The sequence below is a fragment of the Syngnathoides biaculeatus genome, chromosome 13 (assembly GCF_019802595.1).
Source record: "Syngnathoides biaculeatus isolate LvHL_M chromosome 13, ASM1980259v1, whole genome shotgun sequence".
Classification (NCBI taxonomy): Eukaryota; Metazoa; Chordata; class Actinopteri; order Syngnathiformes; family Syngnathidae; genus Syngnathoides; species Syngnathoides biaculeatus.
This window is the reverse complement of record NC_084652.1, coordinates 27545090-27568348: the sequence shown is the minus strand read 5'-3', so window position 1 is coordinate 27568348 and position 23259 is coordinate 27545090. Positions and strand designations below refer to the sequence as shown.

At 43.2% G+C, this 23259-nt stretch overlaps 1 protein-coding gene across 7 annotated transcripts in view; it reads right to left on the bottom strand.

Moving 5' to 3' along the window:
* LOC133510963 (xenotropic and polytropic retrovirus receptor 1 homolog) overlaps nucleotides 1-23259 on the bottom strand; it is a 127843-nt gene that overhangs the window by 25875 nt on the left and 78709 nt on the right. For all 7 annotated transcript variants that reach the window (XR_009797746.1, XM_061839503.1, XM_061839498.1 and 4 more), the window contains 4 exons: nucleotides 20459-20556; nucleotides 4967-5146; nucleotides 4594-4759; nucleotides 4296-4490 (listed from right to left, as the gene is read on the bottom strand). Coding sequence is in view for 6 of the 7 variants with exons in the window: in XM_061839503.1 (XP_061695487.1) it covers nucleotides 4296-4490; nucleotides 4594-4759; nucleotides 4967-5146; nucleotides 20459-20556 (639 nt within the window). In the remaining variant the exon portion in view is untranslated. The remainder of the gene's footprint in view (nucleotides 1-4295; nucleotides 4491-4593; nucleotides 4760-4966; nucleotides 5147-20458; nucleotides 20557-23259) is intronic.

The window sequence follows — 23259 nt, the reverse complement described above, 5'->3', positions numbered from 1 at the left end:
GGTGGACTGCAGCACAGTGTTCACCCAAACTCTTCTTTGGCTTGCTCTTCCAACTGAACATCTTGTCTGCCATCTGCCAGAAGACTCACAGCTTCCTGACAGGCAACACACAGCAGCTAAAGCTGATGACACCATGTCATCCACACACAATTAGAATTGGTGCATCCCAAGGGTCCTGTCTCTGCTGCTCTTCTCTCTCGACACGAACGACTGCACCTCAACAAACCCACCAGTCAAACTCTTGAGGTTTGCAGAGGACACTAGAGTCAGCGGTCTATTAAAAAAATTCTGAAATATCCAAATTTGGGCAGTTACAACACTATCCCATCATGTTAAAGTAAACAGTCGTCACAAGACACTTTTACTACCCCGAAAAGTCCAATAGAAGCCTCTATGTGTGTGACTCTTGTGTCATTTGATTGCTAAACTTGAGTCAAACATCACAGTGATAATGTTGAAATTGAACATTGGTGCCAGGTGCAAAACTTGAAAAGGAATGTCTAATAATAGACCAATTATTGAGAAATGAATGTAGAGAGCGTCCTGTAGATCGTTGTAGCAATGTAAGAGTACCGTTCCTTCTTAAAATTAAATAAAAAAAAAAGTGAAAAGAATGATGCATTAAAACACTGACAAGTACAACTTAGCCAAAATAACAAAATCTAACTTAACAAATGCAGCATCTTCCTTCTCACATCTGCATATAACATGCATGAGAAGGGTTTATGCCTGAGATTTACATACACTGTTCAAAAACACACATTTCATTATTTTGTCTCACTGTTCGAAGTAAAACCAGAGTAAACCTCTCATGTTTCATGTCAGTCAGAATCACCAAAGTCAATTAACTCTGCTAAATGACACTCTAACGAGAGATAGAATTTCCAAGATAATTTTAGATTATTTTCTTTGAAGTCGAAGGTTTCCATCAATTTTGTTGGGATAATTGTAAATATAGATATCATACATTTTCTGTGCAATGAAGAAAGTGCTTTGCTGCAATAAGGAAATGCTTTGCTATAGAGCTTTATTTAGCATTTCAGCAGGAAACGGATCTGCGCTCAAAAGAGGAAGTAGCCAGTCTGATCGAAGGCACCTGAAGTTATCACAGAAATGACTTTTGCCACACTTACCATTTCCAAAATGCTTAGTAAGCAGTTTCTACTGACTTGAATGAGACACAGTTAAAAAAAAAAAAAAAAAACAATGGTTCTGGGAATATTGTAATTGTGAATCCAAATAAAAGAAGGGGTCGGATTCGGACTGCTTTTGAACGTAGTTGAGAATTGTGGGTGGAGTTCTACATTCTCCTTGCATGCAAGCAAACTAGTAATGAGTGTCTCCTCCGTATTTTGAATGGTTTTAATAAATGTCATCCTGGTGAACCTGACAAACGTCCTTAGTAAGACCATGGCCATGGCACTTGAGACCCTTTCCGGGACTGGGCCTCGACTTTGCATTTGGAGGCTGAGGGTTGACGAGAAGCCGAAGGAAGCAAAGGCATCTCTGGTGAGTAGGAAACTCCCACACTCATGAGGAATGAGTGAATGGGCGTCTGGGTGACTGCGCCAGAACCAAACCTCGAGAATACTATTCGCTATCGCGTAGACTAATTAGTCTATAAAACTGAGAAAAGGGCAAGGTGTGTCCTGTACGTGAGCTCCGTGAAACGTGTGCATGTGTAAAAGTGTGAGTGGAGGTTCGCTACCTCATTTGAACAGGAAATTGAGTGACAACTGTTTGAGGATGCAGAGGTAAGAATTCTCCACCACTTGTGGTAGAAGCTTGAGAATTACCTCAAACGGAAAGTAATTGTCACCCTGTTCAGGGGGAAGTCAGTATAGTCACCCAAGAGGAAAAGGTCAGCAAAGTCCAGCATACGGTGGGTGCAGATTTATAGTATCTGAAAATACTTGAAGGCTGGTGACGATTTAAAAGACACTTGACTCATTTAGGAGTGACTTGGTCAACGTGACTTCAAAATGGCTAAATAATACGATAGCATGTTGGGCTGCAACATTGACAGCCGTAATGATATTTTTGTTCATATGCTACTTTTGGACACCTGTAAAGATGACAAAAATACATAACAGAACCAATAATTAAACTCAGTCAACTACGCCTACCACACATAAGATAAAGAGGCGCAACCTCATTTCAAATAACATTGGTAAACAACAACGCGGGAGTCACCGACGCATGAGAGGAGGACTCCATGTGTGCCTCCCAGTGAATCAGTTCAGCACTTTTTCAATTCCTTGACAGAGTCTAATTGCTGGGGATTCCATCTATGGGCTTATGCGAAAGGAAACACCCACTTTCTTCTCACGATTTGCCATACAAAAGAGTACGTATACTATGGAGGGACTGTTTTAACCGAAAAAGCCTGAGGAACATTTTTTCATTATTATGATTATCTTTTTTACAAATAGAAAACAAAACTGGTTGTTATTAATGTAGAATGCAGCTAACAAGGTAAACTATAGTTACATCACATGCATGGGGCCTGGGCCACTAATGCGTGTCATTCCAACAGAAATCCCAGCACAATGTACCCTGGAGGTAATGACTAAAACAACTCGTAACACCACTTGTCAGAAATGGAAAAGTATTTATCCAACAACTAAGGCAGTATATGATAAACTGATATTTTCTACTAATGTTGCGTTGGCTAATTTATCCTGTGTTAGCTTTACACGGACAGATTTTAGGGTGGAAAGTCTCAACAAAACATGGTGTCCATCTGAAAACTGCCCCACTCCTCCCATGCAGTGATGGTGTGTTGGTCAAAGGTTGTATGACACACTGATAAATGCAGCAGGAACGTGTGCACTGGTATGACTTCTCTTATCTGTGACTGTGTTTCCATCCAAAGCAGAGGTTATACAATTGGCCCCATCCATCTTTGGACCTCCTCTTGGGTTCTCCCGAAGGCGAAGGTCATTATGGCTGAACAGCTCCACTTTAAGTTTCATCAGACCACAGGACATGTCTCCAGAAGTTAAGCTCTTTGTCTTGGTGACTTCTTGCAAACTGTAATCTTTCTTTTTTATGCTTCTTTAGAAGTAATGGCTACATTCATGGTGAGTGGTCTTTCAGCCTATGTCATTGTAGGACTCGTTTCACTGTGGATAATGACACTTTCTGACCAACTTTGTACTGCATCTTCACAAGCTTTTGTTCTGGAGTGGATTGGCAAATTTCATACCAAAACACATTCATCTCTGGGACACATATCCTGTCTCCTTGCTGAGCATTCTCATGATGTTTACATTCGGGTACAACTGTTTGAACAGATGAACGTGGCACCTTCAAGCAACTTGAAATTTCACCCAAGGATGAGCCAGACTCGTGGAGCCCCACGATTCACTCTCGAATTTTCTAACTGGTTTCTTCTGATTTTCCCGAGATTTCAAACAAGGAAGTGTCTCCTTAAATACAGCACCAGGTTTGCCATCAATTAACTCACATGCTAGTTAATCTATCAGGAGCTTCCAAAAGTATGACCTCATCATCTGAGCTTGCCCATGTTCTTTAAGAAATAGTAGTTTTTGTGTATGTAAACGTTTGACTTCAAATAAAATAAAATTCTCTAAGAAATTCTTTAATTATTGTGCCATTCAACAAAATAAATCATTTTGATGCGCCTGAATGACCTGAAACAGGAGAGGTTGAGTCTGATTTGACTTCAGACAGCGAGACAAAAAAAAAAAATCAAATGTTTTTCACAGTGTATGTAAACTTCTGCCTTCAACTGTATGTGTATTTGACGAACAGGACAGGTGGGATTATCAGTACTCAGTAACTTCTTCACAGCATTTAAGACCAGAGTGATGGCTCTTATTTTCCATGATTTTGAAGCTTGATTTTTTTCATTCATTCATTGCCCGGCTTTGACATTGTTTTTAATCGTTTCTCCGGTTTGGTTCAATGGAACAAATGTAACTTGTTTGACTGCTTGTCAACTGTGCCTTTCGGGAATTTTTCTTTTATACCCACTCATGACACTCATGTTTCCAAATAAGCTAATCACCTGTAGAAGGTTGAAAACAGGTGTTTTTCAAGAATAACTAAACTTTGCCAGTCTTTTGTTGCCACTGTCCCAGTTTTTTGTTGTTGTTTGGAATGAGTTGCAGCCATCACAAAGATTTGAAAAACATCGTATTGGTTTAATTTTTATATTTTAAACAGCATCCCAGCCTCAATGGAATTGGGGTTTGTAAAATGTTAAGTGTGTGCAGCTTTTCTTCACTTTATGTTCCACATCAATCCATGTGAAACTGTCTTAGTTATACCTTTGTGTGTGCTGTAGAGTGCAGCAAAAGTTACAACAAAGAAAGAAGTGGAGTATTTCCCAGCATTGATCAGGTGAGGGAAAGCCCGTTTCGTGTCCCGGTAACGACGAAGACACTGGATGAATCTGAACCAAGCAGGAAGACAGTGAATCACTGCACGGACGCCATAGGAGTAGGTATTACACACATCGTTACCTGAGTAGGATGAAATTTAAATCCTGTTACCAGAACATTAGATTTGTTATAAACTATACTACTTCATTGATATATTTTATTGCATTTGAGAGAGCAGTCTCACCTTCACTGCTGATGAGTCCATCATGTTTTTCCCACTCAAGTTCAAAACTGTAAAAGCAGATCATGTACTCCATATCTAACAGCACAATGCCCAAAGAGTTTAACTGGTCAGCCAACCAGAAGTCTGCAAAGCCAACATGATGGAATGGTGCAGTCATGACCCGAAACTGTGGAAGATAATATGGATGGAGATATTTTTTTCCCAAACAAGAGAAGATTCTGCTTTTCAAGCAACATTTCATATGCATATGATAATTAATTCACAACAAAGACCAGAAAAAAACATCACATTTCAATCTTGAACCTGATTATTTTGATGTTGTTGTTTTCCTTTAAATTCAACATTTGCAGATTGTAAAAAGGATTAATGTTACCAGAAGTTTCAGAAGCCAGAAGCGTGACTTGTAGTAGCAGGTCTTGAATGGGTTGATCAGAAAGAGAATGAAGAAGCCATAAAGAGCCAAAGGATTGGCTTGCATTGGCACTGGAATGCTGTCACTAAATAGACATGACAGGAGGCTTACACACCACATCACCCCCAAAAGACCAGCAATCTGAAAACAAAAAAGACCAAAGCAACCAAAGAAAATACTGTCATTATTTCGGTTGCATTAGCAATCATTAGCTTTTCTGAAACAGGTTTATTTTCTTTGCAATGATACATTTGAATTTCGATAACAAATTGGAGTCTGTTTTTGTGCTTAATGAAACAAGTGGTAACTATGCAACAGCAGCATAAAAATATAGCTAAATTATTTCTTAAATCCTGTTTGAAAGAGCAATATATTGTCAGAGGTTTTGGAATTGTTTTATTGAGTATAAAAACAAAAATACATTCCTTTCGGCTTGTTCCATGAGGGGTCGCCACACCACGTCATCTTTTTCCATCTAGGCCTATCTCCTGCATCTTCCTCTCGAACACCGTCAGTCGATATGCAGGTTGTGCTCCTTGAGCCACGGACTACTCAGGATGATATCGCTGCCGCGCGAGTTGAACACGTGGAAGCTAATTCTCTTCGTGTGAGCGTCCGGAAACGCCATTCTTAAGGTTTGCGTGCAGAGCGTTACCCAACAGAGGAATTTACGATTTGCCGCGTAAGCGTTGCGGAACCACTGCGTCTGAAAGGTTGCCACGTCCAACGCCTCGACCACGCGGGGGTTGATTAAATTCACGTCAGAGTTTGAGTCGATGAATGTCGTGACGGAACACGCACGGCCCTCTGCGCTTAGGTTGACTTGGAGTAGCCCCCGACTCGACTCCACCGCGGTATATCATACACTCACCGGGGTAGTGATCTTGAGGCCAGGACGCTTCGGTTTGGCCGGGCAGTGGGCAATTAAGTGGCCACAGTAGAAACAGCGTCCTTCCCGTCGACGTCGCCGGCGCTCCTCTGCCAGCCCGTCGAGACCCTCCACCTCCATGGGCTACGTCGCGGGTGTGAGTGCCGGTGGCAGGGAAGCTGGCGGGATGGACGCCCCTGTCTCTCCTCCGACCAGCGCGTCCATTTGTCCCTGGACAGTTAGTCTCTGGTCAATTTTGAGAACCAGCGCGATGAGTGCATCCAATGAGGTAGGAAGATGAGGAGGCTGCGGATCTGCGGGGAGAGCCCCTGGAAAAAGGCGTCAAGGAGGGCATCCTCGTTCCATCGGCTCTCAGCTGCCCGGATGCGGAATTCAATGGCGTAGTCGGACACGCGGCGCTGTACCTGTCGTAACATCAGCAACGCCGCTGCCTCGTGTTCCGGCGCGGTGTACTGGAAGACCTGCGTCGTGGCGCAGACAAAGGCAGTCCAGGAGCGACACGTTTCCGAGTTCAAACTCCACTCCGCCGTGGCCCACGCCTCCGCTCTCCCCGTCATATGGGAGATGACAAAGGCGATCCGTGAGCTGTCCTTCGGGGTGGCGGATGACTGAAGCTCAAAGTGGAGGTCACACTGAGCGAGGAAGGGTCTGACTTTCCCTGAGTCGCCAGAGAAACGTTCGGGTCGAGAGAGAGGTGTTACTCCGGTATGCTGAATCTCCGCAGGGTGCGGGGTTGCTGGAGTGAGCTGGACCGGGGCAGCAGCCGGAATGGCTGCCGCTGAAGTGGCATGAGCAGCACTAGCCGGAGAGGCTAGCCACGGGTCTAGCCGGGCACAGATCGAGGAGCCTCTGGTTACCTGGAGGGCAGCCTCCTGCTTAGCCAGGCGTCTGCCCTGGAATTGTAACGACCGGCAGATGGCTTCGAAGTCGGGTGTGATGGTGCTTCCCCCTCCTGACACGCTGGTTTGGTGGACCAGAATTTCTTCGGCGCCATCCAGACGTCGTTCTCTGTGGCCTCACCAAAATCCTCCCTGATATTTGCCTAGGCAACCACCAAAGCCACATTCTACTTGGCCAGCTGATACCCATCAGCCGCATCAAGACTCTTCCAGGCCAAAAGGGCCTGACAGGACTCCTTCAGTTTGACAGCATCCCTCACCATTTGTGTCAACCAACGCATACGGGGATTGCCACGATGACAGCCACCAATCAATTTATGGCAACAGCTCTAGTCGACCGCCTCAGCAATGGAGGCACAGAACATGGTCCACTTGGATTCAATGTTTCCTGGTACCTCCGGGACTTGGGTGAAGTTCTGCAAGAGGAGGGAGTTGAAAATTCTTCTCATGGGTTTCTGCCAGAGATCCCAATAGACCCTTCTGATACGTTTGGGCCTACCAGGTTGGACCGGTATCTTCCTCCAACATCGGAGCCAACTCACCACCAGGTGTTGATCAGTTGACAGCTCCGCCCCTCTCTTCACCTGAGTGTCCAATATATGCGACTGGAAGTCCGAGGACAGAACCACAAAATCAATCATTGAACTGCAACCTAGGGTGTCCTTGTGCCAAGTGCAAGTATGGACACCTTAATGGTCCAATACGATATTTGTTATGGACAATCCATGATGAGCACAGAAGTCAATGAACAGAAAACCACTCTGGTTATGAGCGGTTCCTCCCATTCATACCTTTCCAGGTCTCACTGTCATTGCTGACATTACCATTGAAACATACTGTGTGGAATCCAACTTTTTAAATGCTACTTCATCCATTTAAATTAAAAGAGACTGACAAATACTTTTGTGTTTTATTGCGGAAAGATCAAGAATCTTGTTTCAGACAGTTAAGTGATGTAGGTTGCTGTGACTTTTTTCATCCACCGGATGTCAGTAATGTTCTCACTTAAGTACAAAAGCGGTGAATCTGGCACAAAGCCTCAAAACTTCATGAGACTTCAGCCACACCCCACATTTAAACTTTTTTCCCTTCGGTTTGTCCCATTAGGAGTCGCCAAGGTATGTCATCCTTTTCCAAGTACAGTAGCCTCGCTCCTGCATACTCCTCTTTTACACTAACTGCATAGCTTCCGTTTTGACATGCCTCAATCTTCTCTTTGGTCCTCCTCTCACTGTCTTGGCTGGTAGCGCCATCCTCATCACGCTTCTACCAAAATACTCACACTCTCTCTGGACATATCCAAACCAAGTAAGCCTTCTTTCTCTGTCTGCCAAACATAGAACCCTGGTTGTCCCTCTGATGAGGTAATTTCATTTACAATGCAACCTGCTCTCTTCTAAAAAGAACTTTGACATATTCATTTCACCCACCTCCAGCTCTGCTTCATGTTTTCTCTTTTGTGCCAGGCTTCAATCTAAGTATGATGATAGACCTCACCGGTGTCATAAACCTTTCCTTTCATCCTAGCAGAGACCCTTCTGTCACATAAGACATCTGACACCTTCCTCAACCCGTTCCAACCTGATTGGACCTGTTTCTTCAGTTCCTTATCAAACTCCATATTGTTCTGGAGAGCTGGCCCCAAGAATCCAAAGTCTTCGATCCTTGTTATCTCTTCTCCCTGTAGTTTTATTCTCCCCCCTCCTACCCTCTCATTCATGCAGAAATAGTTGTACTTCTACAAATCTTCATTCTCTCCTTTCGAGTGCATGGATTCGCCCATCTAACTGTTCCACCGCCGGCTCCATGCTTTCACTGCTGACCACAATGTTATTTGTGATCATCATGGTCCATGGGATTCCAGTCTAACTTCATCTGTCAGCCTACACATCACCACTGCAAACAGGACGGAGCTCAGGTCTCTACAATGATGCAGGGCCTCCTCCACCTAAAATTCATCTGTCACACCTACATGAAACTTCACAGTTCAGTTTCCTTCTTCCATGCCCTGTATTTTTCTGACATACAGTGTGGCAGAACATTATTTAGTCATCCACCAATCCTGCAAATTCACCCACTAAAAAAGATGAGAAAGGTCACCAATGTTCATCATAGTTATACCTCACCTGTGAGACACAATGAGGACAAAAAAATCCAGAAAATCTCTGATTTTTAATAACCTTTTGCAAACTGTGGTGGAAAGGTCTTTGGCCAACAACAAATGTTTATTTTAATCTTTTCTTATCCCTTTCTTGGCTATGACAGAGGTCAAACTTTTGCTGAAGTCTTCAAAAGGTTTTCACACACTTTTGTTGTTTTGTTTTATTTTTTTGAGAGGCGGGGGGGGGGGGGGCAAATTCCATTCCTTCATGCAGATCTCAGCAGGAACTGAGCAACACACTTTCAACTCTCTAAATTTTTTTCTTTGAGGTTGAGATCTGGAGACTAACGAGGCCCCTACAGGAAGCCAGTCCTTCAACGGTTGGGCAGTCTGTTTGGAGTCATTGTCATGCTGCAAGATATAGCCATGTTTCATCTTCAATGCCATCCCTGATGCAAGGTGGTTTTCATTCAAAATCTGACGATTTATGGTCCAATTCATTCTTTCCTTTGCATGGTTCAGTCGTCCTGGTCCCTTTGCATAAAAGCAACCCCAAAGGGTGATGTTTGCCACCCTTATGTCACAGTTGGGATGGTGATGCAACTCAGCATTTTTTCTCCTCCAAACACAATACGTTGTTTTTTTTTTTAACCAAAGAATTCCATTCTAGTTTGACAAAATGACATTTTCCCAATTCTCTTCTAGATTCTACACATGTTCTCTATCAAACTTCAGACCGACCTGGACATGTAGTGACTTAACCAGGGGGACACATCTGGCACTGCAGGATTTGAGTCTCTGGTGGCCTACTGTCTGACTGATAGTAGCCTTTGTTATTTTGGTACCCACTTTCTGCAGGTCATTCATTAGGTCCCCCTGTACGTTTCAAGGACTTTTTTGCTCACTGTTTTTGTGATCATTTCACCCCATGGAATGAGGTCCTGCATGGAGCCTCACATGGAGGGAGATTACCAGAGGTCTTGTATGTGTTTCTTTTTGTAGTCGCTCTCACAGCTCATTTTCTAACACCAACCTAACCTATTGCAGCCCTATGGGCCAATCTCTAGGCCGGTGCCAAGCTCGGATAAATGCAGAGGGTTGCACCCGGAAGCACACCCGGTGTAAAACTGTGCCGAACAAATATCTGCGTTCATCTAAAGAATACCATACCAGATCAGTCGTGGTCTCAATACACAACGCTCACCCCCCAGCACCGTTAACCTGCAGGGTATCGGTGGATATACTACTGTGGGTCGAATACAAAGAAGATCGTATTTTGTGCAGACAATGTTATCTGAAGGAGGTTACTGACTGTGAGGCAGTGGTAGAGGAGAGTGTAGCTTGACAAGATAGGATATTGGTGTGTAGGATGACTTGTGGTGGGTAGAAAGATTAAGACAAGGCCTTTCAGAATTAGGTGAGAGAGGACAGGAGGAGCTCCCGGAAGACTGGACGACTACAGCCAAGGTCCGATATGATATGGTATTCTTTCGATGAATGGTCATATTTTTTTGGCACAGTTTTATGCCGGATGCCCTTCCTAACGCAATCTTTTGTACCGTTGACCTGCAGGGCGTCGGTGGAAATTCAGCTATTGTGGGTCGAAGACAAAGAAGAGGAGGAAAGTTCAGAGCTTACAATTGAGTTTTGGGACTTTGAATGTTGGGACTCGGACAGGAAAAGTTCAGGAGTTGGTTTACATGATAATTAGGAGAAAGGGTGATATATTGCGCATCCAAGAGATCAGGTGGAAAGGTAGTAAGCCTAGACCTTTAGGAGCAGGGTTTAAATAATTTTACCATGGAGAAGATGGAAAGAGAAATGGAGTAGGGTAATTTTTAAGGAAGAGTCGGCTAAGAATGTCTTGGGGGTGAAAAGAGTATCCGATCGAATGATGAGTTTGAAATTTGAAATTCAGGGTATGTATAATGTGATTAGCGGCTATGCCCCACAGTTAGGATGTGACCTAGAAGTTAAAGAGAAATTCTGGAAGGAACGAGATGAAGTAGAAGAATGGGGGAAAGGTGTGCTAGTTCCCATTTTTAAGAACAAAGGCGATTTGCTGAGTTGTGAGAACTATAGAGGAATAAAGCTGATGAACCACACAATGAAGTTATGGGAAAGAGTAGTGGAGGCTAGACTCAGGACAGAAGTAAGTATCTGCGAGCAACAGTATGGTTTCATGCCTAGAAAGAGTACCACAGATGCATTATTTGCCTTGAGGATGCTAGTGGAAAAGTACAGAGAAGGTCAGAAGGAGCTACATTGTGTCTCTGTGGATCAAGAGAAAGCCTACAACAGTACTAAGAGAGGAACTGTGGTACTGCATGCGTAAGTCTGGTGTGGTGGAGAAATATTTTAGAATAGTACAGGACATGTATGACAGCAGCAGAACAATGGTGAGGTGTGCCGTAGGTGTGATAGAAGAATTTAAGGTGGAGTTGGGACTGCATCAGGGATCAGCTCTGAGCCCCTTCCTGTTATCTATGGTAATGGATAGGGCTGACAGATACAGATGAGGCTAGACTGGAATACCCTTAGACCATGATGTTCGCAGATAATATTGTGATCTGCAGTGAAAGCATGAAGCAGGTGAAGGAACAATTATAAAGATGGAGGCGTGCACTGGAAAGGAGAGGAAGAATGATTAGCCCAAGTCAAAAAGAATATGTGTGCATGGATGAGAGGAGATAGCGAGGGTGTACATCTTCAAATACTTGGGGTCTACAATTCATAGCAATGGTGAGTGTGGCGTGAAGCCCCAGACAACTTAGCTCCTAGGATCATTGGAACACACAAACCCCTCCACCATGATAAGGTGACAGAGCTTGAGGAGGGGTTCTCTAAATTCTCTAAATCAGATTTTAGGAATGTTTGATTTGACCAATTATATATTTTCGTCAGATTTATGATTCTTTTTGAATTGTTGATTTTACATCTTTGGAACTTGAACTTTGGTAACTTGGAATGTAATCAAGTTTTTATGTATTTTCTGTACTGTTTATTTCAAGTCCAAACCAGACATAATGTGAGGAAGCAGACTGAAAGGAGTGTGGTTTTTATTTTATTTAACATTCAACAGTTACTCTATGGCTTACAGTCACGCTACCGTGAGAACGTCCAATCTCGTCAAATCTCGGAAGCTAAGCATGTTTGGCCCTGGTTAGTACTTGGATGGGAGACGGTCTGGGAATACCAGGTGCCCTAAGTTTCTCTCCCCAGCTAAATGCAGAGGGGTTGTGTCAGGAAGGGCATCCGGTGTAAAAACTGTGCCAAACAAATATGCGTCCATCAAAGATGACACGCTGTGGCGACCCCAAACAGGACAAGCCGTAAGGAAAAGAAGAAGAATTCAACACTTACTCTATTAAGTAAAACTGTAGAGTGGTTGATACCCAAAAATGGCCGTTCGACCCTGGGCGAATTTCTCACTGTACCAGCTTAAGCAAGTTCCTGTCACCCGCAGCTCCTCACTGTGCAACACACAGGAGCAAGGAGGAACTTTCACCAGTGGTGTAAACATATGGCCCGCGGGTAAACATTATATTACTATGTACATTTTTCCTTTTTTTTTTCCATTATTTATTTTTTAATAAAGATATGCAATTCCTGATTTCCCGTTAGGGAGTGCACTGTCTTAAGAGTACACAACATGTCACACAACACTCCCACAGAACTAACAGCATCTGGCTTCTGGATCTGTATTTGGCATTTTGTCCTATCCTTGGAATTTTATCTGCTTTTAATTTGCCCTGACAGCCTCATCATCGAAATGTATTCGTCAAAAAGAGAAAAGTGTACTGCGAGAGTTGGCTTTTCCAAGAAAAATTGACCTTTTCCGATTTGTTCAGAGAGGTGGATGACAAACCTACGTGCCTCGTGTGTATGCAGCAAGTTTAGGTGTTCAAGAAATATAATTTATTGGTGCCATTTTGAGACAGCATAGTGAAAAACACAGCAGTTTACAAGGAGAACTGAGAAGACAAGATAAATAAAATGTTGGATGGTCTAAGGCAGGGGTCGGCAACCCAAAATGTTTAAAGGGCCACATTGGACAAAAATTTTAAAAAAAATCTGGAGCTGCAAAAAATTAAAAGCCTTATATAAGCCTTTTAATGAAGGCAACACATTCTGAATGTATCTATATTAGCCTACTATCAAAATGACTAAGTTGGCTACAAATACATAATGAGTGTAATGATTAAATCTTCCCTGAAGTGCAATCCGGAGAGAACGATGCATCACGTGACTGCTCTGTTGTATGATGCCGCCTCAAGTTTAGTTTTTTAATTAAAAAAATGGAATTAAGAAATCCGATTTGTCATTTTTATTTTGAGGATTCGAAAGAACAACAAAATGGAATGTGCATAATGTGCCTTTTATCTGGGTACTAAACAGAGTGCAATAAATCGCAGCCTTTGTTTGTAAAAATAAAACAGCAGCCTGTGTTTGTAAAAAATAAAACAGCAGCCTTTCATTCAGCTTGTTTAAGTGGCTTGCCAAAAAGTGCAGTTTTTCGAGCCACTCTGTATCTTCCAGTTGCAGGTAGTTCAGGTCTTTACGTTTCAGGAATATTTTCAGGTGTTCTAAACAAGCAACAATGCGATGCAAAACCTCACCCCTGGACAACCATCACTTTGTTGTGTAGCAGGAGATCGGAATATTATAAATAGCCACATGCAGCTCTACAGCTGTGGGTTCCCAACCCCCTGTCTAAGTAAACAGCATTCTGTTTTTATCCAGAGATGAGAGGCCAGTGATGATGCAGTGAAAGCAAGCTATGTAATTGCTAGCAAAATTGCATTAGGATCAAAGCTGTACATGTAAGGGGGAGTTCGTTAAAACGTGCTTGCTCAAGGCTGCAGAAATTGTGTGCCCTGAAAAGCAACAAGCTTTTGCCAATCAAAGCTGTACATGTAAGGGGGAGTTCGTTAAAACGTGCTTGCTCAACGCTGCAGAAATTGTGTGCCCTGAAAAGCAACAAGCCTGATGAAGAATACTGTAGCAGAAAGGAATTTCAGAACTATCGACAGATTTGGACAGCCAACTGAAGCTCAAAGTGTGGTCATTTGTGCTAGTTTCTGTAGTATTTGATGACTGATATTACAGATGTTGCTCAATTGGCCATATTCATTCGTGGAGTTGATCAGAACTTGTCTGTCACAGAGGAGTTTTTTTGGGTTGGTGCCCATGACAGACACCATAAAAGCCGAGAACATTTTCAGTCCTATCGTTGGCACGCTGGACTGAGACGCAGTGGACTGGTCCTGTGCTGTCAGCGTGGCTACAGACAGTGCACCATCACTGGTCAGGAATAAGGCAGGTGTTGTGACAAAATTGAGACCTAAAGTACAAGCTGCAAATGGAGGGAGTGACTTTTGGATATTTTACTGTCTGTTCCATCAGGAGGCACTGTGCTGCAAATCATTAAAAACGGATCATGTCAAGGAGATTGTTGTCCAAACACTTAATTTTATCTGAGCAAGAGGTCTGAATCATCGTCAGTTTGACAGCCTTCTCAATGAGAGTAACATTACCCATGGCCTACCATACCACACCGAAGTAAGATGGTTAAGCCAAGGTGCTGTCCTGAAGCGCTTCTCTTATCTATGAGAAGAAATTGCTGCAGGACCTCACATTTATGGTTGATATTATTCAGCACCTGGACAAATTGTTGCAAGAACACAAAAAAAATGTCACACTGTATTATGACAACATATGTCAGGCACTCAGTTGTTCACGCTCTCCTCCTCTTCATCTTCAACAAACAGTAGCTGCATTTGCACCGATGCCCTGCAGGTCAACGGTGCAGGGGGCAGATATTGTTGACCCGGACTGCAACCGATCCGGTTTGGAATTCTTTCAATATACACTTACATATGTTTTGCAAAGTTTTAATACGGATGCCCTTCCTGATGCAATCCTCTGCATTGATCTGGGCTTGGGACCGGCCTACATATTGCATTTGGTTGTGCCCCCATAGGGCTGGATTGTCCGTCACATATTTACAGTCCTACGTCAAAAGACAAACAATAGCTATATAAATGCTACTACTGTATATATACTGAGTCCCCATAGCTCAGTGGTTAGGGGTCACCACAGCGTGGCATCTTTTTCCACCTAAGCCTATCTCCTGCATCCTCCTCTCTCACACCAAGTGCCATCATGTCTTCCATCACAACAACCATCAACCTTCTTTTTGGTCTTGCTCTTGGTTTTTGCATGGCAGCTCCATCCCCAGCACCCTTCTACCAATGTACTCTCTCACCTCTGGACATGTCCAAACCATCGAAATCTACTCTCTCGAACCTAGTCTCTAAAACCTCCAACTTTGAGTGTCCCTCTGATGAACTCATTTCTAATCCTATCCAACCTGTTCACACCAAGCAAGAACCTTAACATCTTCATTTCCGCTACCTCAAGTTCTGCTTCCTTTTGTCTTTTCAGTGCCACCTTCTCTAATCCATACATCATGGCCGGTCTCACCACTGTTTTATAAACTTTGCCCTTCATCTGAGCAGAGACTCTTCTGTCACATCACACACCAGACACCGTCCACTATGTGTTCCAACCTGCTTGGACCCGTTTCTTCACTTTCTTACCACACTCATCATTGCTCTGGATTGTTGACCCTAAATATTTGAAGTCGTTCACTCTTGCTAGCTCTTCTCCCTGGAGGCTCACTCTTCACCTTCCACCTCTCTCATTCAAGCACATATATATAGCCTTACTCCTTTTCCACTTGCTCTCTTGGATGCACAATATATCAACCTTTCTCCTAATCATCATGTCAACCAACTGCTGAGCTTTTCCTGTCATAGTCCCAACACTCAATTGTAGGCTCTGTGCAATCCTCTTCTTTGTCTTCGACCCACAGTAGCTGAACTTTCACCGACGCCCTGCAGGTTAGCGGTGCCGGGGGCGGGCGTTGTTAACACCCGCCAAGACCGATTCAGTATGGGACGAACGCTCATATTTGTTTCGTACAGTTTTACGCCGGAAGCCCTTCCTGACGCAACCCTCTGCATTTATCCACTGGCTTGTGGCCCCATAGGGCTGCATTTCTCAAACAACTATAATATTAAAAAAAAAAAAAAAAATCTCACTGTGGAATACTTTAAACTCTGATATGAAAATGTAAAACTGTTCTGGCAGTAGTGTGATACAGATCCCCCATTCTGTTTGACATTACAGCCGAACAGAACAAAGAAAAAAGAAAAAAAAACAGAACAGTAGGGAGGGCATTGAGTTGGTTCTGCTTCCAGTCTTCAAACTGGAAGCAGCTTTAACAGAAGGCTCTGACCTGCCCGATCGTAATTCAATAAATCCTGCTGAATTCGGACAGAATGTTGAGAATACTCGACGTGGGACGGTCCTGGCGACGAATTCAGTGAACTGAAATCACTATCTGTACAAACTTATCACCCAAGTTGGAGCCATATCGTCAAAACTGCTCGGCCCAAGTTAGCCTAGCTTAGACCGCTAACAATTACACGCATGTTTTCTAATATTTACAGAGGAGGAAAACATCAAACACTAGTATCTACACGTTCTTCAAAACCTACGTATGATATCCAATGAGGATAGTGAGTACTCATAAGAAGTTGGGGGAGTGGAAACGTCATCTTAAACGTGCTTATCGGCCTCGTATTCCTTAGCTTAGCTTGCTAACAACAAGTCAAGTTTGTGATCATTTCATGGATGTTGAAGAAACATCGAACGTGAGTAACTACATACCTTGTACGAGGGCCGTGAGGACTTATAGGAAATTTATCAAGTCTTATCTTAGTACATCTTAGTAACCAAATTGGTGCCATATCATTCGCGTTGAAGTTGCTCGGCCTAAGTTAGCCTAGCGCGCTAACAACTAAACGCATCTGTTTTCTAATATTTACAGAGGAGGAAAAATCAAACGCTAGTATCTACACGTTCTTCAAAATCTATGTATGATATCCAATGAGGATAGTGAGTACTCGTAAGAAGTTGAGCGAGTGGAAACGTCATCTTAAGTGTGTTTATCGGCCTCGTATTCCTTAGCTTAGCTTGCTAACAACAAGTGAAGTTTGTGATCATTTCATGGATGTTGAAGAAACATCAAACGTGAGTAACTACATAACTTGTACGAGGGCCGTGAGGACTTATAGGAAATTTATCAAGTCTTATAATCTTAGTAACCAATTTGGTGCCGTATCATTCGTGTTGAAGTTGCTCGGCCTAAGTTAGCCTAGCGCGCTAACAACATTACCTACGTAGAGTACACGAGGACCAAACAAACGTTGACTCAACCTTCCACTACAAGAGTGAGGGCCATTGTCGTTTGAATTCCTTCCATCCACATATCCTTTAAATCGCCATATCCTTTGTATTGTCATAGAGGTAGTATGTGATTTGTGTACCTTATGTGCTGTGTTTATCTTATTGCTTTCATTTGTCCTTAACTTTAACATAGCTTAGGTAGTATGTGAATTGTGTATCTTATGTGCTGACTTTTGTTTATTTGATTGCTTCTTCTTTTTGACTATCTGCAAGCCGTTGGGCACCACACTATTGTGCTACCTGTTGGCCGGTCCCACGCCCGGATAAATACAGAGGATTGCGTCAGGAAGGGCATCCAGCGTAAAACTGTGCCAAACATATATGAGTGTTCATCATATGAATTCCTTAAAGTTTAGGCCGTGACCCGGGCTTCCTACTCCCGCACCCGTAAATGTTAATCTGCAAGGCGTAGGTAAAAATTCAGATAATGTAGGTCGAAGACAAAAAAAAGAGGAGGAAAGCGGCAGAATCAGCAGAAGCAGAAGAGAAAGACACAGACCATACACCTGTGTGTAAGGATGTTGAATGTTGGGACTATGAAAGGAAAAGCTCAGGAGTGAGTTGACAAGATGATTAGGAGAAAGGTTGATATATTGTGCATCCAAGAGAACAAGTGGACAAGGAGTAAGGCTAGAAGTTTAGGTGCAGGGTTCAAAGAGGTGAAAAGAGTATCAGATGGAGTGATGATGATGAAACTTCAAATTGAGGGGTTTTTGTATAACGTAGTTAGCAGCTACGCCCCACAGGAAAGATGTGACCGCGAGTTGAAAGACAAATTCTGGAAGGAACTAGACAAAGTAGTCCTGAGCATCCCAGACAGAGAGAGAGTTGTGATTGGTGCAGACTGAAAAGAACATGTTGGGGAAGGAAACGGGCGATGAAGAAGTGATGGGTAAGTACAGAATTCAGCAAAGGACCTTTGAGGTACAGATAGTGGTGGACTTCGCAAAAAGGATGGAATTGGCACAGACCTAAAAAGAGCGGCGGAAGAAGCACGCAGGTGGATTATATTTTGTGCAGACTCTGTAATCTGAAGGAAGTTACCGACTGTAAAGTAGTAGTGGGGGACTTGTCTAGCTCGATAGCATAGGATGCTGGTGTGTAGGATGACTCTGGTAGTGGGTAGGAAGATTAAGAAAAAGGTAGAGCAGAGAATCGGGTGGTGGAAGTTGAGAAAGTAAGAATCTTGTGTGGCCTTTCGAAAAGATGTGAGACAGGCTTTAGATGGCCAGGAAGACCTCCCAGAAGACTGGAATACAACTGCCAAGGTATTCAGAGAGGCAGGCAGGAGAGTACTTGGGGTGTCTTCTGATAGGAAAGGGGAGGAGACGACTTGGTGGCGGAACCCCAAACTACAGGATGTCAGACAAGGAAAGAGATTAGCGAATAAGAAGTGGACACAGAGAGGACTGAGGAGAGGTGTAAGGCATCGTAGGGCAAAGGTAGAGGTGGCGAAGGTTAAACAAGTGGCATATGACGTACTCCAGGTTGGATACGAAAGGAGGAGAAAAGGATCCCTGCAGGTTGGCCAGACGGGATAGAGATGGGAAGGATGTGCAGCAAGTAAAGGTGATTAAGGTTAGCGATGTTGACTGGTGCCAGTAGTGTGCTAAGTTGATGGAAAGAAAAGAAAAGCCTAGAAAATCTGTCCATAAAAATTATGAACAAAATCGAAGACAAAGGGCAGCCTTGCTGGAGTCCAACTCTCACCGGAAACGAGTGCAATTTATTGCCGGCAATGTGGACATAACTCTGACAGCGGTCGTGCAGGGACCGAACAGCTCATATCAGGAAATTCGGTATTCCATACTCCCGAAGAACCCCCACAGGACTCCCCAAGGCACATAGTCGAATGCCTTCTCCAAGTCCACAAAACACATGTAGACTGGTTGGGCGAACTCCCATGCACCCTCGAGGATCCTGTCGAGGGGTCCACTGTTCCACAGCCAGGACGAAATTCACATTGCTCCTCCTGAATCCGAGACTCGACTTCCTGACGGACCCTCCTGTCTAGTACCCCTGAGTAGACCTTACCAGGGAGGCTGAGGCGTGTGATCCCTCTAAGTTGGAAGACACTTTCCGGTCACCCTTCTTGAAAAGGGGGACCACCACCCCAGAGGCACTGTCCCCAATGTCCACGTGATGTTGCAGTGGCCTGTCAACCAGGACAGCCCCATAACATCCAGAGCCTTGAGGAACTCCAGGCGAATCTCATCCACCCCTGGGGCCCTGCCACCCAGGAGCTCCCGTGTATTCATTTGGTAAATATGCAGTTACCAGTCATATTGTTTTTAGAAGACAATAATGGTGGATGGAATGAATTGTCAATGAAGTAAGGCTTGCATGGACGACTTGAACACTTGTCAGAAATTGTCGCAAGGAGCTTTGCTATAGAATTTGCCTCTCCACGGATTTGTGCACCTCCAGTAAAACTTTGGAATAGTCATGTTGAAATATGTTTTTGGCTTGATACTTACTTGTGGTCAAGTAAACAAGAGTTTTGTATCCAGATAAGTCAACTGTGCTGAATGGTTTTATAGCTTTGGCTATATGATACGCCAAAGTTATGTCTACGACATTTTAATGTTTTTGTCGAAAGGCACTGCTGCTATGTACGTTTTCATTGTGGCTGCTTGTTTGTTGTTGTTAGTTTAGTGTCGGCAGATGTAGATGCCTGTGGTTTTACAGTAATGGATATGAGCAGTTGAGATGGCATAATAAACTATTTCCAGACTTTGTCGGGACAATAATTTTACATATCTTCCAGACAGCATTGAACTTAAAATGGCCAAAATACTGGCAAATTTATCACATAATCCTCCCTGATCATTTATTTTTTGTTCTTTTTTTTTTTTGGTTCAATGCATGGCTTTTTTTCCCTTTTTTAAAGGATGTTTTGAAACACAATGGCAAAACACTAAATTGCTAGGTTCCATAAAAGTGTATGTGTTTGATGATGTGATGATGTGCTTACATCTGCCAGAATGCCTCGTTGTATAGAACCAGGGTTTTCTTTTTTTTTTTCTATATTCTATTGAATGTATTTGCTGATGCTTATTCATCACCTGTCTATTGTAACCCACATTCATATTGTATTATCACCCAGCCCATAGCAGAACTACATCAGTTTTACTACTTACATTATGTTTTTAATCCAATCACAAATTTTTCTGATGAGAATATCCTGCCCCTCCTTTGAACCCAAAGTTCTCAGGCCCTTTATCGTTTGTATAATTGTTTGTTCAAACCTCAAAGAGATGTTGATGGGATAGGTTATTTCTGGGATTGAGTTCAAATATAAGCACGTGGTTGACTCCTGCTTGTCTCCATCCATAGGTGTTTATACCTAGAACATAATTAAGAAACAAGAAAATACGTGAAGACGACGACTTTATTGAGCTCACAGCTAGGAAATTCACTTATTAAAGTAGAAAAATCTAAAATCATGAAAATACGTATCAAAATAAACCAATATGTAAAATAACGTCTAAAATATGAAATTGAAAAAACAGCACCAGATGTATTGCTCATTGTATTTTTAAGGTACAGTGAATACTGCACAAATGGCATTTCAAAGTGTTTTTTTTCCCTGCATGTGTGTGCACTACATGGTTATGAAGTTAAATTGTCTTATTGCTGTGGGCAGGTAAGACCAGCGTGCATTCCTTCCTGCACCGAGAGTGTAAAAGGAGCTGAAGGGGCTGGTGTGACTTTATAATGTAATGCGGGGGTGGGAAGTGTGATCCAAATTGGATATCATCTTTGCTGTCATCCTTCACCTGCCACCTCCTCCATGGAGTTCCATTTTGCTAGGCAAGGATAGAACTGAGCCATCCCGATCATGGTCCATGCATCTAGATGATCCTAGGAGCGAAGTTGTCTAGGGCTTTATGCCCCTCGTAAGGTCATTCACGACAAATAGGTGCAAGGTAACAGACCAGATAGTTATACTCATAATCCCCCGTGATTATACACAGATATTGACTGGTTTCCCTTGGCTGGATACGGGTCATCACCCGCCCAACCGTGCAGCGAGTGCGTTCATCCATGGAGTTTGGCCAGGCACAGCCCAAAGAGACGATGTGAGTCCTACTTCCCATGGTTCCACTACTTGTGGGAAAGACAAAACCAGGGTGTTGTGAGATGGGTAATGGCCAGAGGCTGTGACCTTGGAGATCCGATCCCCAGCTATTGGTGCTGGCTCTAGGGACATGGACTCTCCCTCTGGGAGGAAAAGAAACAAAACTGGTGTTCGTGCTTAAGACGTTTCAACTAGATGTAGTCCCGTTCACCTCAACCCACATTTGGGCTCTGGTACCAGTCCTCTTGAGAGGTGTGAGACTTGCTTCAAGTCAAAAGTTGCCCACGAGAAGAGCAACCAAGCAGGGTGAAGAGTGAGGTGGAACTGTCAAACAATCATCAGGCGTGTTGGTTACGATTGTGAGGGAAGAAGCTTGTTCAACATTGATAAAACAAAATGTATTGTGATTGTCTGTTGAAAATGTCTGACAGAGTCCCGTATCTGAAGGAGCTTAAACACACCTGCATTTTGCCAAGGTGGCTAACGGAGTTGTGGCGCTAATGTGGGTCAGTTTCTGTCGCGGCGGCAATCCCTGAATCCGTTAGTAAACACCAGTGGGAAAGGATGTCGTAAGATGAAGCTGGAGTCCGAATGAGCCTTTTTGGCTTGTGGGACTCCAGAGTGGGCTGATGGGTACTGGAAGGTGAAATGGAATATACATCACCAATTCCAACGAAGTAGGGACATTGTGTTAAACAATGATTTGCAAATCATGTTCAAACTACATTTAATTGAATACACAACAAAAACAAGATATTTAATATTCAAACTGATAAACGTCATGTATCCCACTGTGTTACTTCACGCTTTCTTTTATTCAATAAATGTTTGGGAATTAAGGACACTATTTGTTGTTTTGTAGGTGGACTCCTTTCTTGCTCGATGGACAGACTCAGCTGTTCCATTGTTGTATTTTACACTTCATAATGTGCCACACTTTTTTAAAGGGAGACAAGTCTGGACTTCAGGCAGGGCAGCTTAGTACCTGCACTCTTTTACTAGGAAGTCATGCTGTTGTGACACGTGCAGAATGTCGTTTGACATCGTTGTGCTGAAATAAGCAGGGGTGTCCATGAAAAAGATGTTGCCTAGATGGCAGCATGTTTCTCCAAAACCTGTATGCATCTTTCAGCATGAATGTTGCCTTCACAGATGTGTAAGTTACCTCTGCCATTGTCACAATCACAGCCCCAAACCATCACTGATCCTGGCTTTTGAAATTTGCATCCATAACAGTCTGGAGGGTTGTTTTCCACTTTTACCCGCAGGACACAATGTCCAAGGTTCCGAAGAACTGTTTGAAATGTGGACTCGTCGGAGCACAGAATACTTCAACTTTGCATCAGTCCATCTTAGATGAACTTCGGACTGGAGAACCAAGCGGCATTTCTAGGTGTTGTTGATGAATGGCTTTTGCTTTGCATAGTAGAGTAAGTTGCACTTAAGGATGTCACACTGAAATGTATTTACTGAAATTGGTTTTCTGAAGTGTTCCTGACCCCACGTGGTGGTGGTTATATGCGTTTTTTAATGCAGTGCTACCTGAGGGATCAAAGGCCACGAGCATTCAATGTTGGTTTCTGGTCTTGCTGCGTACATGCAGGGATTTCTTCAGATTCTTTGAAACTTTTGATAAGTTTATGGACCGTCGATGAAATTCCTAAATTCCTTGTAATTGTACGTTGAGGGATATTGTCCTTAAAGTGTTTATCTATTTTCGCACCCTCTTACATACAAAGAGGTAAACCTCACCTCATTTTTGCTTGTGCATAACTGAGCAATTCAGGGTAGCTCCTTTTAGACCTAATCATGGCAACCACCTGTTCCCAATTAGCCTCTTCACTCGTGGAACGTTCTAAACAGCTGTTTGAGCATTCCTCAACTGTCTGTCTTTTTTGTCACCTGTCACAGCTTTATTGGAACGTGTTGCAGCCAGAAAATTCAAATGTATTGATTTGCTAAAAACGA